This window comes from Cyanistes caeruleus, chromosome 4, assembly GCF_971803275.1.
Source record: "Cyanistes caeruleus chromosome 4, bCyaCae1.hap1.1, whole genome shotgun sequence".
NCBI lineage: Eukaryota > Metazoa > Chordata > Aves > Passeriformes > Paridae > Cyanistes > Cyanistes caeruleus.
In genome coordinates this window covers 11,881,185-11,897,588 of record NC_141704.1, presented here as the reverse complement: position 1 = coordinate 11,897,588, position 16,404 = coordinate 11,881,185, and the positions used below count along the sequence as shown (strand labels likewise).

General features: G+C 36.3%; 1 protein-coding gene across 21 annotated transcripts in view; it reads right to left on the bottom strand.

Moving 5' to 3' along the window:
• The window catches only part of MAGI2 (membrane associated guanylate kinase, WW and PDZ domain containing 2), a 706,446-nt gene that overhangs the window by 109,842 nt on the left and 580,200 nt on the right, over window positions 1–16,404 (bottom strand). For all 21 annotated transcript variants that reach the window (XM_086886645.1, XM_086886637.1, XM_086886631.1 and 18 more), the window contains one exon: window positions 9,764–10,399. In XM_086886645.1, the coding sequence (XP_086742771.1) occupies window positions 9,764–10,399 (636 nt within the window). The remainder of the gene's footprint in view (window positions 1–9,763; window positions 10,400–16,404) is intronic.

The following is a 16,404-nucleotide window of genomic DNA, read 5'->3' as shown; positions in this document are numbered from 1 at the left end:
CTGGGTAAAACGTGGAAAAAGCTAGTGAAGAATGGCAGAAACCAGATGGAGCTGACTCTCTTTGACTCTGCCACATTTGTTGGTTCTCACTGGCCACAGATCAAAGCTCAGTGGACTTTTCTCAGAATTCTCTCTGGACTGCTCTAGGGCCTCCCATTGATGTAATCATCCTTAATTTTGGCTAAACAGCTGCTAGAATATTTCCATTTTCACCAGGTACTTTCTCATGCTTATTCCAAAGAACGAGATGTTAAACTGTGTGAGGCTTAAGAGCGATGCAAAAGAGAAGCCAGATCTTCTGATACACTATCCCACTAGGTTCATATTTACAGTTCCTCAACTTTCCTTTCTTTCCCCTTAAGGAACAGATTAAGGTGACTTTTTCTGTACTTCACAGATATGATAATGTTTATATTGCAGTAGAGAGGCACTGCGTGGCCCAGATGACTAAAATATTCATATTGATTGAGAACAAGTTATAATACAGAAGTTAAAACACTGAAGTTATGCAGGGATTGTAAAAGAAGATATTGGATTTATACTGATGGGTGAATTTAGTGAAACTATTAAAATATAGATAATACTATGGTATTCTCATTATCAGTAAACTTTTTCTATGATGTCAAATAATCCCTGAAGTATTACTCAATAATTAAAAAAAATTCTTTTAGAAAAATGTCATTATTATAAATATTATTACTACTATCATCATCATCATCATCATCATCATCATCATCATCATTTATCAACTTAAAATATTGGCAAATTTTCTGCTATGAAGAAAATCTAACTGTAGAAATTTAAATGAATTGATAAAATGGATGTAAAGGTCATTAAAATATTTTCTCATTCAAAGATTTTGCATCTGTGTGGGTATTCATGCATGCAGAGTATTTTTCTAATTATCTGAGAATTTTTAGGACTGCTTAAGCTAGAACACATGAAATACAATTTAAAATGCTTAAATTATAAAAAAAATATTCTAAAAAGCCCAATGAGTATAATTTGCACCCATCTGAAATATAAACTAAATATAAGGTGACCCTAGGAATGTGTGTAAAGAAAGCTTGCCTTCTCTTAGCTTAGGGCAATAAAAAGTACCAAAGAAATAAAAATCAAGATTTCTCTTATTTACCAAACACTGCACAGTATGTTTCTTCTGTGCTGAAATACTGTTCCAACTTATGAAAAATTTGGCTTTGGAAAGCAATTTATTTCCTTTAGAAATCTGTTTGGACATACTTGGGAGTCAACTTTCAGAATTTGTGCTTTGGCAGCTTTGGCTTCTATGTCCTTTTTTTTAACTGTAAACTGAAGGTGACACAACAAAGAGGTATGCATCCTGGTGTTGATTTTGATTGTGTTTGAATTATGAGTCACCCAAAGGCTTCCTGAGAAGGCAGTGTTGTATTTAATAAATGTTATTATCTTAGTTTACAAAAAAAAAAAAAAAAAGAAGTTGAGCATGCATCACAGAGAGCAAGCATAGCTGTTGTTAAAGCCTTCCTTCCATTCCTAAGAATGTAAATGCAAATTGCTCAAAGAATTGTACAGGGATTAATAACTAATTTAGAAGACTAATTTAGTTTCTGCATTTTTACTGGATATACAAACCATAGGGGCCAAGAGAGTTTTGTGGCTTAGGAAGTGCCTGGAAAGCACACCTTCCCATCTCCCCAGTGCTGTGTCTCACGTCTGTAGCACAATAGATAATGTAGTCACTTGTTTCATAGTGTATTAGCTTACTTTATTACTATAAAATATTGCACTATTTTACAAATCACCACATCACAACGTCTACACAATGTACTTTGACAACAGATTTGGAAGCCCAACAAATGCTGTTTAATAGGACATTACATTATACTGAACCAACAAAAACATTGTTCAACACATTTAGACTAAACTTTAGACATGCCTCAATACACAAGCACAGGTTGTATGGCACTTTTTTAGAGTCCAGCTCTGTAGTTCTCCATCCTTAGGCTGAGATCTCCCAAATCTCCTCTGAAGAAGGTGAGATTCACTCAGAAACTAGACTATGGGTGACTGGGAAAAAATCCCAAGTTTCTTCATGCCTCAGAATTGCAGTAGGCTCTCCCACGTACCATGCTTGGGAGGTATTTGGCTTCAAAAGATGTCAACTTTCACTGAGATGCACAGTCCAAGATAATACCATTATGTTTTCTCGTAATACTGTTTGCAAGTGCAGAGGAGAAACTTCTCTGGCCTGGCAAGATTTCAAGGTAGACAAGACAAAAAAATCTGTTTTCTCAAACAAACTGTTCTTCAATTTGTGTGAATTCATTCATTAATATCATTTAGACTGAAAACAGTCTGCAGTACTGCCAGTGGAGCTCTTGGGTTCTAGCAGTGATGTGGGCTGTAGCTATCAGACAATAACTTGCCCTGTACTCCTCAAGAGAGGAGTTGTCTGTCTTGAAGGCAGAGTTCCTGCAGCTCTGCACAAATCCTGTGTGCACAGTAAGTCTCTTTTTAGTCCTAATAATTCTAATCTCTGCTCACTCTTTGTAGCCCCTTGGGTATAAGAGTTTAATGGCAGAATAGCCACTGGAGCAATGGTATTTGCCTCTTTTTGGCATGCATTGATGGCAATATATGCCTATACACTTGTGTTTCTTTTTGCTAAAAGGTTTTCTACAGGGACCTAGTTCTCCAGGGTGCAAACTAATTCCTTCCAATGTCAGCAAGTGTTAGGCACACACATCCCTAGGAGAAGTGTCCCCAAATTTAATAGAAGTTCAAAGCTGTTCAAATTTCACACAGACCATATAAGCCTGCTTTAGAAAACAGTTTCTCCAGTGATAAAAGCACTTTTGAAACAAAATGCTTTCTAATAGTCATTAAAAACCTTCTGTGTAATATATGTAAAAAGGGTTTATCTAATGCTTTGCAAAATTATCCACAAATGTACCACACAGCACACAAACATTAATAAGGAAGAAGCAGCAAAACCATAGCACTACCACTTTAAAATGCAATGCAATTAATACTACTTCCAGTAATGCAGTGTAACAGCTACTAACTATTATTAATGTCTATTTTTTCAGGAATCCATATTCATTAAGGAGTTTTATGGTTTCTTTATCTTTTATTCAGAAATATGGAAGCAATTGCACACTGTTTCACTGCTAATCAGAGCTATACAAGAAAAGATACGAAAGTTTCATTAGTGCAAATTTTAGGATAACTGGTCTCCTGCCGTAACTCCTCCTGTTCAAATTTGACATTCCCTGTTTTACTAAAAGGTTACAATTTCTCTCAGTAAAAAGATTTAGAATCTTTTCATAAACAAGGCTCTATATGTAACTCATTTTTTGTTTACCTGTAATATTTATTTAAATAGATTTTATGCCTGATAATTGCAACAAGATGCTTAAGAAGTATTTCAAGTGAATCAAAAGTATGAAACAGTCTCAATGTGTAAGGCAAAAAGGATGTAAATAATTGGAAGGTTACTAGGAGAGTACATATCTCACAGTTAAAAATATGATACTCTGCAAGGTGAGACATACCTTTTAAAAATGAGTCAGGAAAGCAGTGCTTCAGGAATTTTGTTAATAAAACAGCAGCTTTTTTTTTTTTTTTTTTTTTCATGTTAACAGTATTTTCTAAAAGTATTTCAGAATTTTTATTTTTGCAATTAACAAAGGAAAGACAACTGTCCTCACAAGGGTATTAGGAAACTATTTTGCACAAAATACTAATTTCTGTGTAGGGAAGGTAGGAAGGGGCAAGTGTCCATGGCTGGAAAAAGGACAACATGACATCTAACAGAAAAGTCAGGTGGACAATATAGCATGACTCATAATATTTTTGATCATTAAATGTTTTTGGCTCTACTAGCTAAAAATAGCGACAAAAACAGGCATGAAAAAAAGGGAAACAACTCAAAAGCCAGCATGAGGAGAATATGTTTACAAAGAAATCACACTGAGGAAAGTGTTGATTTTATGATGTCATAAAAAAGCTCATAATTTTGAGATGGAAAGGAAAAAGGTCAGCTGTGAACCTTTGTTTTCCATCGTTTTTAAAGCAGATGGAACCAGGAGCAACATAGCACTTAGAGGGATGGAAAATTGGTGTGGCAAATCAGAAAGAGAAAATTGTAAGAGGATGATGTCAGCAGCATGTTCGACAGAAGGCATTTATGTGTCCAGTTTCTAGGTATCAATGGATCACGTGGTTCAGTTCAAGTGGGTGAGTGATTCACTGCTAGGTTCATGTGCACATTCCCTTTGTGTGATTAAGTCCCTTAAGATCACAAACAAGAGATATATGTGACATTTAAGAATACAGGAGGGAAAAAATGCAGATATTGCTAGATACTCCTCTCAACATTAGGCTGCTTTCAGGAAATAGAAACAAATGTACAGTTGAAGTAAACATCTGGAGAGGAGAAAGTATACCAGGAAACAGGAGAGATATGAGACCTTGTCTGTCCCAAAAACTCCTCTCAGAAACAACGAAAGAAGCAGAACTTCATGAACAAGGAAAGTATGAACAGATTAGTGTTAGAGTACCCATAGGATGCAACTATACAAAGAGTGGGTTCCTTTAGGGAGTGACTGTAAAGGAAAAAATTGTCAGTGACTCAGAGATGTAAAACGGTAGAGACAGTAGGATGATGGAGAACCTCTGTAAGCCCCAAATCAAAAACCTACAATATACTTCCAAGAATTTTATTTCTTTAAATCTAGAAAGTTCTGAACTGGGGATGAGCAATCAATGAGATACAGGGTCTCCAGTTTGCAACAGGTACTCTGTTAATATTTTGAATGAAGAACTGCAGAATGAGAATAAAGGCCACGGAGACCTCAGTGGTGGGCTGAGCTCATGGAACAAAGATCAGAATTTCCTGGGCCAGACTAGTGTTAGCAGGGTGACAGTGCTGCCCCACCTGGAGATAAAGAAGAATGAGCTTTCCTGACCAGAGGAATTGAAGCACATAGAAATCCTGTCCAAAAAAAGAAAAAAAAAAAGAAAAAAAAAAAAGAAAAAAGAAAGAAAAAAAAAAGACAAAGAAAATAATCTCACCCATATGGGAGAAGAAGTCATCTTATTTTGAGGGGCTGGCATTCTTCACTGAATATTCAGCAGGTTTTTTTGGTGAAATTTTTGTCTGTTTTTGAAATTGTTAATGCTGTGTGTAATTTACTGGTATCTGTTAGTGGCCTCTAAGGAGTTGCATACTTCTACTAAGATTTATACAATATCTGAGAAAGATAATTTGCCTTCCTTTTATTCACACAATTTACAAGTACACAGTTAAATTCTCCCTCCTCAACTTGACTGTGTGTGCATTGCATGTGGTGCTCACTATTTCCTGTGCCGTATCACAGTGACACTGGCTGCTGACACTCCGGTCCCACACCAGGACTGGGCTAACAATTAAACAGTGTCAACAGTGTGTCAGTTCTCTGGCTCAATTACTTACCAACATTCTCAGCTTCTCAGAGCCAGATTGGATTCTACCATTCTCTGATTCCATGACTATAAAATAGCCATCTGATGCAGGAATTTTTTCAGTCTCCCACTTTTTGTGGTGAATTTAATGTTTCACTCTCAACACCTGTTATAAGTTGCCATAACTTCATGAATCAGTCCTGGGTTTTCTGCAGGTTTCCTTAACAACAGCATTTCACACACAGTCTTGATGGATCTACCTTTGAATCCATCAATCCTTTTTTAGACAGGAACATTTCTGGAGCTGGGCTGCTGTCTATAGGTTCATATATTTCAAAGGTACTTTCCAAAAGAGATGGCATATGTCAAATACTTGGATAGTTCAATTAGTAGAACATGCCAAACCTAGTTTTTGAAATCCTAATTTCTGAACATTTTCCTCTACATAAATTTGCTTCATACCACTTCAACCACTAAGTGCTGTTTTTCAGTAGTACTGGGCTAATTAAAAATTTATGCTCTATCTACATTCAGAAAGACTGATTTTTGAAAGCTCTTCCACACTATTTCAGCAGCCTATACTCAATGAAATCTATTGCAGAAGCTGAGGATAAAGCCTGAAGCAAAGCTGGAAAGGAATAAATCTCTTTGGGTGTTATTTTCTTTCTTTTATAATATTTTTTATTTTTTATTTTTGTTTAGGTAACACTTTTCCACTAACTTTTCCATTAATTTTACTTTCTGTTTTTCAGTACAAACACATCTGTCAGTTTATAGTAATCAATGGAAAGAATATGGCTGTTCAGCAAAAACAGATGTAAAGATACTGAACTATTATGAACTATCTACTTAGCAAAGAACTTGTCCAAGAAAAATATAGTAAGATGTCTAGCCAGTGCTAGAGAAATGCTTTGCATTTCCTTTGATAGACAATTATATTATTTCCATTATTCTTTTTTTTAGCAAGCATATACATTGCTATTTCTGCTTTAGAAATCTTAAAATGAGTAGACTATGAGTTGTGGGAATCCCCCCATCTGGATTGTACCCCATGACAAGTCTCTCTTTGATGATGGTGAAAGAGATTCTATTGGCCTCTTTAAATGTGAGTACTGATATTCCCTCCATCCTTTTGAAACATGCAGACCTTTCCTTCTCCTGCATACTCTGGCTGTTGACCTTTTAACCTTGAGGCACAATGGTTTTTAAACTGCTATAGCATGCATACTATGTGCATCCAAGGAAGTATTTTTTCCAGTATGAAATACTTCTTGCTATAGTGAGAATAAATCTCAGTCAGTGTCAATCTGTTTCTTGTCTGCAATATAGATAAGATTGCTGGATGAGAGAGAAATTAAATCACTTACAGAAATGGATTTGCCACAATTAGGTGTGCAGTCAGGCCATATTCATTTCAGACAGAAACATTACAAAGCAACATACAACCCTATGGAAAATGCAGCCTTCCTCCACAAGCAGGAACAGCCCTTTGGTCTTAATCTTAAAAATGAGAAATTAAAGACAGGATGCATAGGGTAATGATGGAAAAGGATGGCATAATTCAAGTGTCATTACACATCAAAGAAAATAAACTAAAAATTGGATCCATGAGTAATGAGAAAGTATGCCTTGCTTTACTGGAGTCACTGAGTAAATATTTTAGAGACAGGAAGTTCCTCTAAGTATTTGGTTTTGTATTCAGATTGTTGCACATCACCAAATCTTATCACCTGTTTATTATTCATAACATGTTGGATAGACACATACACCTGAATCAGTCTTCCTCTACTCCCTTTATAATCAGTCAAGCAGCGAATATAATTTTAAGGTATACCTAGATATACCTGACTTATTTGAAACATTTCCAGTGAAATGACATTAATTACATCATAGAAAAACTTATTTCTGCCCAGGGACTATAAAAGGAGATGATGACTAACATAGACATAATAACCTTCATTCTAGGTGTGTATTTAACCACATAGATTCCCTTTTCCTATGAACAGAAGAAAACAAAACCTGGGTTTTCATCTTAAAACAGTTCTCATATTTGTGTTAAGATATGATTTAGCCATGTCTTAGATGGAGAGTAGGTTTGATTCATACACATTTTTTTTTCAGTTCTTCTGAATCACTCAAACAAGTGAGCTTCTTTTAAATTTTAATTTAGTCTCACAACCTTAAGGTATAGTAATTATTTCTGATTATGATAAATTATGATATGATATTTATGATTATGATAATTTATGATAGTAAACTTGCATTTGTTCCGTATCATCCCATTAAGTTTAACGACACTGTGGTTGTTCCAAACATTTGCTTTAGTCTTGGTTGTTGTTCTACCATGAATCAAACTCTTTTGCTCTACCATGAACATGCTCTCTTTCTCTTTGCATTGTCTAAAGCAACCACTTCCTGGCCCAGCAACAGAGGGTTAAATGTTACTGCATTTGGAGCTAGTTGTGTCAGCTGAGCCAGGGGAACAACCTGTACCTCGGTGTTTGACCTGAGAGCCCACATGGTGTAAACTTACAGTGCTTTTATCGAGCGCTGAGCTCAGTGTAGTATCTCCTACCTGTCACAGCCATGTGTAGAAAATAACTCAGTTATTAAACAGCTCAGTTAATGTACCAGAACCTGTTAAGCTATCATGTTGATCAATGTTAAGCTATCATGTTTTGATCACGAATCAATGATCTAAGAAGAAATTGTCTTCAGAGAGAGCAATTATCCTCAAGGGCTTGAGTATGTTGCTGCTTCAGTTTTTTTTGCTACTGTCCTGTACTGATTGCTGAAATATCTATTTTGCTGTCTATTATTACTCAGGCTTGCTCAGCATAGTGGATTTCACAGTCCACTTCTATCTGAAGACTGGTGTTCTAAATAGGTTTCCTCTAGAAAGTGATTCTCTTGCCTTTTTCAAAATAAAATTCCACCTTTTCGGGGTTACACTAACCCTTCTAATCCTCTTTATGCTTTTTTTTTTGCTATGAAATTCTCCCCAACTTGCCAACTTCTTCATAAAAAATTGTTGCTTACTCCATTGTTCGTGATTCTTAATGGTCATTAAGGAGAACCAGATTTAATACCAATGAATACAGTTTCTCTGCAACCATTAACTTTCTCCAAGTTCATATACTATAGTGATTCCAATTTAATTACCATGTTGATTTGGTTTCATTCCAAAGAAATACCAAATTCTGCCTCTTGTAAATCATTCTTTTATATATATACATGAAAAATACTTTGTTGACTATGTGCCTTTATTGACCATGTGATTACAGATTGCCTATAATCACCTTATGTTTGCTACATCTGCAATTTTATATAATGCTACTATATTCCTTATTCTAAGGATTTTTAGATATTGTAATGATAAACATTTGGCATATGCAAACACTAAAGCTTCAGTTCCCAATCTCTATTTTTCAGAAGGAAAGTAGTTAGTATTTTTGCATCTTTGTGCAGAGAATTATTTTCCTTTCCTTTTGAAGCACAGGGTCATGTACATTAAGTACATAGGAATTCCTCTAGAGAAACAAAGATTTTTAATTTAAAGAATCAAATAATTTTTTACTTCAGGTAATAATAAATTAGGATGGATGCTCACCTCAAAGCACAAAAAAAAAATTTGTTTGGCTAAAATAATAACAGCCATGAAATAACTTATCCCTGTCAAGTTTTTAATTCTTTTTCTGTTCTTATTGCTTCTTTACAGATAAGTATTGACTCTCCCCTTCCAATGGTGAACATTCAAACTTACTGTGTCAGGCTGGTGAGAAAAAACAAGTTGCTAGAAGCTTTTTTTTTAAATCAGAGAAATATATACCATGGATCTCTGTTATCAGGAAAGAAAATAACCCAAACAACTGTTGTACAAAATTTTTACAATGAATGAAAAGGAGGTAAAATGGCTTAGGAAAACCAGTAACCTTGTAAAGGGCAAATAAATTGCTCTGATTTTGATCTACATTAATGAGTCAACACATATAATTATATTTAAAGCTTGCAGCACTGCTTTGGGACTACATGAGTTTGCTGCAGACACCACACAAACTATTATGGGGTGAAAGGTCCCCAGCTGCCCTAGTTTTACCCTTATACAGAGATGGGACCATTGACACTCAAAACACATAAAGGAATGTACAACAAACTGTAAGATTTTGCCTAGGATACTTAATTACAGACACACTTTTTCAGAACCAATGGTGTTACTTCCCACAACATGGAAATTAATTTCCAATCTAGCAAACAAGGATGTAGTGAGTAATGTATGTCTTATGGTTTAGAACCTTTTACACACATTTTTGTAATTGTACAGACTTTCCAAACTTACCTCCTCTATGGATAATCAAAGAAGTTTCACTTCCAACAGGACATTCTTTAAGTATATCCACTACTTCTGCATGGCTCAGGTTCTGTACATTCTGCTGGTTGATCTCAACAATGAGGTCACCTTCACACAAACCAGGACATCCCTGAATGTCTAGAATTTGCTTCACCCTCTGTCCTGTAGGACTGTCTGCTATAGTGAAGCCAAAGCCCTGGGCCCCTTTCACAATGGTTAAGGTCATGAGTTCAGCTTGGGTGGCCCCAGAAGAAGCCATTGATACATTATCATCATGGGCAGGTGGTGGGAATGTGCTATCAAGCTGACTATCTGCTGGAATGGAGTGCAAGGAGTGTGGTGGTCGATCTGTTACGTCTGGAACAGACTGAGAAGTCCTAGAAATGTATTCCAAATAAGTTTCATAGTTATGTCTTCCATTTACCACTACCGGAGGCCTCTCCATTACTGCAAGGGGTGGCACCATGCTGTTGGCAGGATCTTCAGGATCAAAGGGCAAAGGGTATCCACGACATAGCACCAAGTTGACACTCTGACCAATAGGAACAGACTGGAAGAGTTTGACTACATCTGCGTGAGTATGTCCAAGGACACAAACTTCATTAATATAGACAATCACATCACCTAGAACGAGAAGAACAAACAGTGACAACATGAGACAACTTCAATTACTGTATATGCAGTGTATTTTTTTTAAAATGAGATAGAAGTCTACTAAAAAAATATGATAAATTCAATCAACATACTGACTCATATAGGAGAGACAAAAAAGTAAAGTTTGTCTGGCAGCAAATGTAATACAAAGACACAACGACAATACCAGCTATTTTCTGTGTAAGCTCACAGATGGAAAATTTAGATGCATCCAGACATTCACCTTTTCTCAACTTTTCCTCCCTATTTTTCCAAATCCTTTCAGTGTAGTCTCTATAGATTACTTTTTCTAAGGTAAAATGGACAATTATTTGGAGAATGTGTTGTCAAGAAATGCCATTGTTTGTTGAAGAGTAAAAAAAAAAACCACTCAAGTATTCCTGGACTTTAGAATCAATGAATAGCAATGCAAGACTGTGCATGCATGTGCATAAGGAAACACATTTTGCATTGATCATGATATTGGCACTTTTCTGTTAAATGTGATTATTTGCCATCAGTCATTCAGAACTGCTACTGTCATTTCCTATTCTAGGCATGAACTATCTATCTTATGTAACATAGAGATGTTTCATGGCATTTTGTTGTAGCAAAAAGGCTAAAGGACAATGACACAACAATTTTTTTTTGCTAGGTTCAATAGCTTTACATTAGAAAAATCTAGGCAAATATATGAAAATCAATTTAGTATCTTCACCTAGGCAGCTGGTCAAATAAAACCAAAGATACTACCTTTATCTTCAGATCTTGTCTCATGTATAGCAGACCTACCAGTCTGAGCATATGGAAGCAGAACACTTTAAGTCAACAGGCTATTTATGGGTCTCCATATTGCCCAAGCACGAACCATGTACTGTTACTGAAAAGTTCAGAAACAAGCTCAAGATTCTTCTTAGTGTTAGAATAGATCTGTATATTTATAACCATAAATAATTTTTTATGTACTGTTTAGGTGCATAATAAAATAAAAATCAGTGCAAACAATATTCAGAATAGTTTAATGACCCACAATCAGTTTTCACTTTCATAAAAATGTTTGCATCTTTATAGAAAAAGAAAAGAATATTTGGTTAGAGAACACTAGAAGTTAAAGTATTTTTCTAAGTGAAGACTGTCTTATTATTCTATCATTAATCACCAGGATACTGTGAGATCTCTACAAAGTACACAATTCAAAAATTGACACATCACAACACAAAGCTTTTTAAAGGTATTTGAAAACTCAGCAATAAAATGAGAATGATTTAGGGAGAATGAGGTGGTTTGGGTGGAATTGCTTGAAGAGTATTTATGAAATTATGTCTTTCAAGTACTTCAATCAAAACATCTAATCCAGCAAACTGAGGATAAGAGCATCATCAAGATGCCAATGTAAGGGCTGTTTCTAAGTGAGGACAAAAGGCAAAGGCTGTTTCTATGTGAAAATGAAATGGTCAATTCCCACATGATCAGTCTGTGTAACAGCCTGACAGTAATTAATTGCATATGCACAAACTGTGATTCAGAGGAGGATTTCTTCAGAGGGTTCCTAGGGAAAAAACACCAAGGAAGTCTTTTTAAATGATTGCGAGTATTACACACATAAACCTTGGGAGCTGCAAATGCTTTCTTAAATGTGCATCATAAATAGATTTCAAAACAAGCACAAACAATAATGTCACTTCATAGGCAGTGCTGAAAAAACTCCCTTGCTTTTGTCTCAAGCAGCTGAAAATAAAGCAGTTTTCAAAAGTCAAAACTGAAAAGAAAATATGCACCGTACAAATTTCTGTGGCAATGACTGCAATTCATCATGATTTGCTCATGCCCTGCTATAGAAAGATCTTACCTGCATTCTCACCCCTGGCTCCCACGTTAGCAGTGAGGCTGACATTGCTCACAACAGGACTGCTTCTGTTGAACTGAGAGCTCTTCAGTGCATGCTCCTGTTTCAGTAGCTATGCCTTAATAGTAACCTTGCGACTTTTTAATCCATGCAGTCTTTATTTCCCTGAGTGCTGGCAATGCAGCTATGTGGTGGGAGGAGACCAATCTGTTTGTTCATCCTCTCTTACAATACATTAGCAGAGTGCAAAATGAAATATGCAATTTTTGTGTTGGGCAAGTAAATCGTTGCCTGTTTTCAGCCCTTCACTTTGAGTATTTGGACAGGGTTTGCTATGATAAAAACTTAAATCAATACGAATTTGATAGATCAGAAAATTACATTAACTAGTTGACATTATATAGATCTGTAGTGAAAAGAAATTAGCTTTTGCAAAAGAAGCACAGTCAGGAAACATACAAGCCAAGTAGTCCCCTTCCTCAGTCACTAAACAGGCAAAACTGAGCACTAGAAGATCTTGCAGAAGAACTTCAAATAACAACCTTCCATTATCCCTCACAGGCCAGCAGAAAATCCTTCAGCATTTCCTGAATCAATATTTTTAAAGCTCTTTGTTCCTGAGGTATAACACAAATAGCCTGCCTGGGCAGATGCTGAAGCTGTAACTCAGTCACAGTGTGACTGTTTGGGACCCACCTGCTGTACTGTCACATGGAGAATGTACAGCCACAGGTTAAGTGTGGTGAACACAAGGGCATGTGTTACTAAGTTCAGCTCAAAGGAAGGAGTTACAGTGGGGCTGCAGGGGGGAGAAACAGTTTCAGCTTGTGAGACTGGAAGGAGGAAAAAAGGGGTTAATTTCAGAAATCCCTCAAATTAATCTCTCAGCTGTACTTTCTCCAATCCTAACTCATTTTTCCAGGCTGAGAGTTCCTCATTGCTGACACAGAGAGAAGTACTCATCATTTGGTAGGAAGAGAGAGATAAGTTAAGAGCATTACAAAGCCAGTGCCATGCTAATGCAAAGTTCAAAACCTCTCTTCTTTAGGAAACCTCCCTTAAAGGTTCCTGTAGCATCTTTTCTGCCTGTTCTCTTCTGCTGCTTCTAATAATAATGGGTGCATATGGACAAGCATAATAGTGATCCACTTTATAACTCCTGTCTGATTTTCTGAGCAAGCCATAGTCTGCCTCCAGAAATCACAGTTTCACAGTGAGTGGGTATCTTTGAAGTTATGCAGAACATTTATATTAAGCATCAAACTTTGCCTGACTTTTAGAATTAAATTTGCTAAAATGACTGGAGCTTGCTTACAGAATGATTGAGCTTGGCAGGGATCTCTAGAGGTCATGTTGTCCAAACCCTGTTCAATCAGAATCCCTTAGAACCAGTTGCCCAGGATCATGTCCAGGTGGCTTTTGAAAACCTCCAAGGAGGTAGACTCCACATCTTCTCTGGGAAGCCTGTGTCAATGCTCAGTTGCCCTCCCAGCAGGAAAGCATTTTCTGATGTTCGAAGGGAACCTTCTGTGTTTGAGTGTTTTCCCATCGCTTCTTTTCTTGCCACTGGAAAGAACATGGCTCCATCTTCTTTGCACAGGTATTTATGCAGATTGATAAAACCCCCCTGAGACTTCTCTTCTCTGGGGTGAACATCCTCTCTATCAGGTGTTCTCAAATTTCATCTTCCTCACTACAAACTGTACACGTGCCATGCCAACCTCATCTTAGTTGAGACTGCTCAGGGATGAGGGAGCCCAGAAGGGCTGATCTATGGAGAAGGCATCTGAATCAGACTCTTTAGATGAACTGGCACGTTTGATAGACAACCAGTAGACAACAGATACCCTGGCCTACATCTCAAAAATCTACACTACCACAAAACCAGATTCTTCAATGTCTATATTCAGCACTGAGTTGAAGAATCTTAAATACTGACAGCAAGCAAATTTGTCAAACTGTCCTAAAGTTACCTCTGATTTAGTTAAGGCTCTTGCATTTAACTGAAAAATTTAGGAAAATGGGTCTGGAGGGGACTTCCTGGATGGCTGAACCTAGTCCCCCATTGTCAGGTACAACACAGTATGTTAAACTTGATGAAATTTGATGTCTTCTTCACAGAAACAACAACAAACCCCATAGTATTTCATATATTTAACTAGTTTATTTTGCTTATTAAAGGCTGCTGATCATTACTTATTGTCACATAATTGTAATGTTAATTGACTCAGTGCCTGAATGTTTGATTAGAGGTTACATTTTGTTACCTACATATTTCAAAGCAACAACCAGATCTATACTGTCATTATCTTTAGTTGGTTTAGTAACTGGTGAAGAAATTTCTGAGCTTCAACATCTTTTAATGACAGATTCTGTTTTACATTCCTCTCTACAATAATGCTGCAGAATTAAATCTGACACCCTGGGGATTTTCCACAAGCATTAATTCTGAAAAAAATCTAAATTTTTTCATGCTTGAAGTGCTTGATCAAAGCAGAATTTGTTTTATTGACATAACTACTTTCATCACAAATTATCTTATAGTTTCAGGCAATGTTATCAGCTCTATTTACCTCCTTTCTGAAGAACCTGTACTATTCAGTTGACTCCACTTATTGTTTCTGATAGGTTTTTGTTAACACTGGATTCTCTGTGTAAACATCTTGCACTCTAGGTAAAGTTTGTCCATTTTCTCCCTTTTGTTCCCAATGTTTGTATACAAACATTTTGCCTATTTCTTATTGTATTTCTTGTGCACTTAGGTTTCTGGCTGTTATTTCAGTGAACTGAATTGCATACTAGACAGCCATTCTCATTATTAATTACAATTCACTAAACTTTGAAGAATGAATGCAGAGAAAAAAGTGCAGATTAGATCTTCAATCAAAATTTAGTAGAAATGTCTCCTTTCTATTGGGTTTTTGATCATGCTCTTAGCACTTGGTTTATGTGCTTAAATTATGACAGAATGTTGTGATTTGCGGTGGAGACAGCTCCTCTGCTACCCCCCTGCAGCCAGGATAAGCCAATAGCAACGGAGCTAAAACCAGCTCATGGTTTTGCAAGTCAGCACAGGACACACCAGCTCTGCAGGACTGGAGCTGCATAATTTTATGCTGCATTTATAGCCATCATAAACTCTGCTAAATTCTCCAGCATTACGTATTCCCACTTGCAATTCTCACCCATGTAATCTAAATTCTGCATATGCATACTTTGCATCAGTTTCAGAACTAGCAATACATGATTACTTCATCGTTGAAGCTTTCCCTTCACCTGCCCACCCACACTCGCTACTGTCATTTCCAGATATTTCTGTCACTTCTCAGCAGTGACCTTGTCTTCTCTTTCTGCAGAGTGCTGCAAGATTGCTGGCATTGGAACCTGTTAATAATAAATTCAGAGCACGTTTCCAGTATCAAAATATGAAACATGGGGGTAATTTTAATAACAACAGCATGTGATTGATGGTCATGAAAGAAGCAAAGATTTGTAAGAAATGAGACGTTTTTACATTCACACATGCACTTACAAGCAGCAGTTACAGAGAACTAGTGTGTGAGGGATCCTTTAGTTAAACAATAGCAGACAAAATACATTCTGAAAATTTGAAGCTCAGCTTTTCTCCACTTGCCATAGGTGGTAATCCAGTGCGTGAATAAATAATTTCCATTACAAATATCTAGAAGCTTTTTTTTTTGGCTGCAAAAGATTTCAGAAAGTTCTGTACAAACAGAAATTCTCTGTTTCTTATACTCTGACTTTCCACAGAACCTTGTAAAACCCATTTGGCTCTAGCTCCTAAGACTTGCTGGCCTGACTTTTACATGATAAAAGATAAAGCCTAGGGTCCTTTAGTTCATGGTAGCCTGAGTTGTATTAAAAAAAAAAAAAGAAAAAGAAAAAGAAAAAAGGCTCTAATTTTGTTAGTACTCAGTGTAAAATTACCATTATTTTTAAATAAAAATTTTGGAATTACAATAACTTCTTGAAGGAGATTGCAGTGTAAGATGACTATTGCATATTAGTACTGGAATACTTAAAACACTTGCCAAGAAAATACTTAGTTCTTCTAAAGAGGAATATAGGATTAACTGGTAAAACATATAAAAAAGGCAACCTGGGGAGAAGTACATGCATACAATAACTC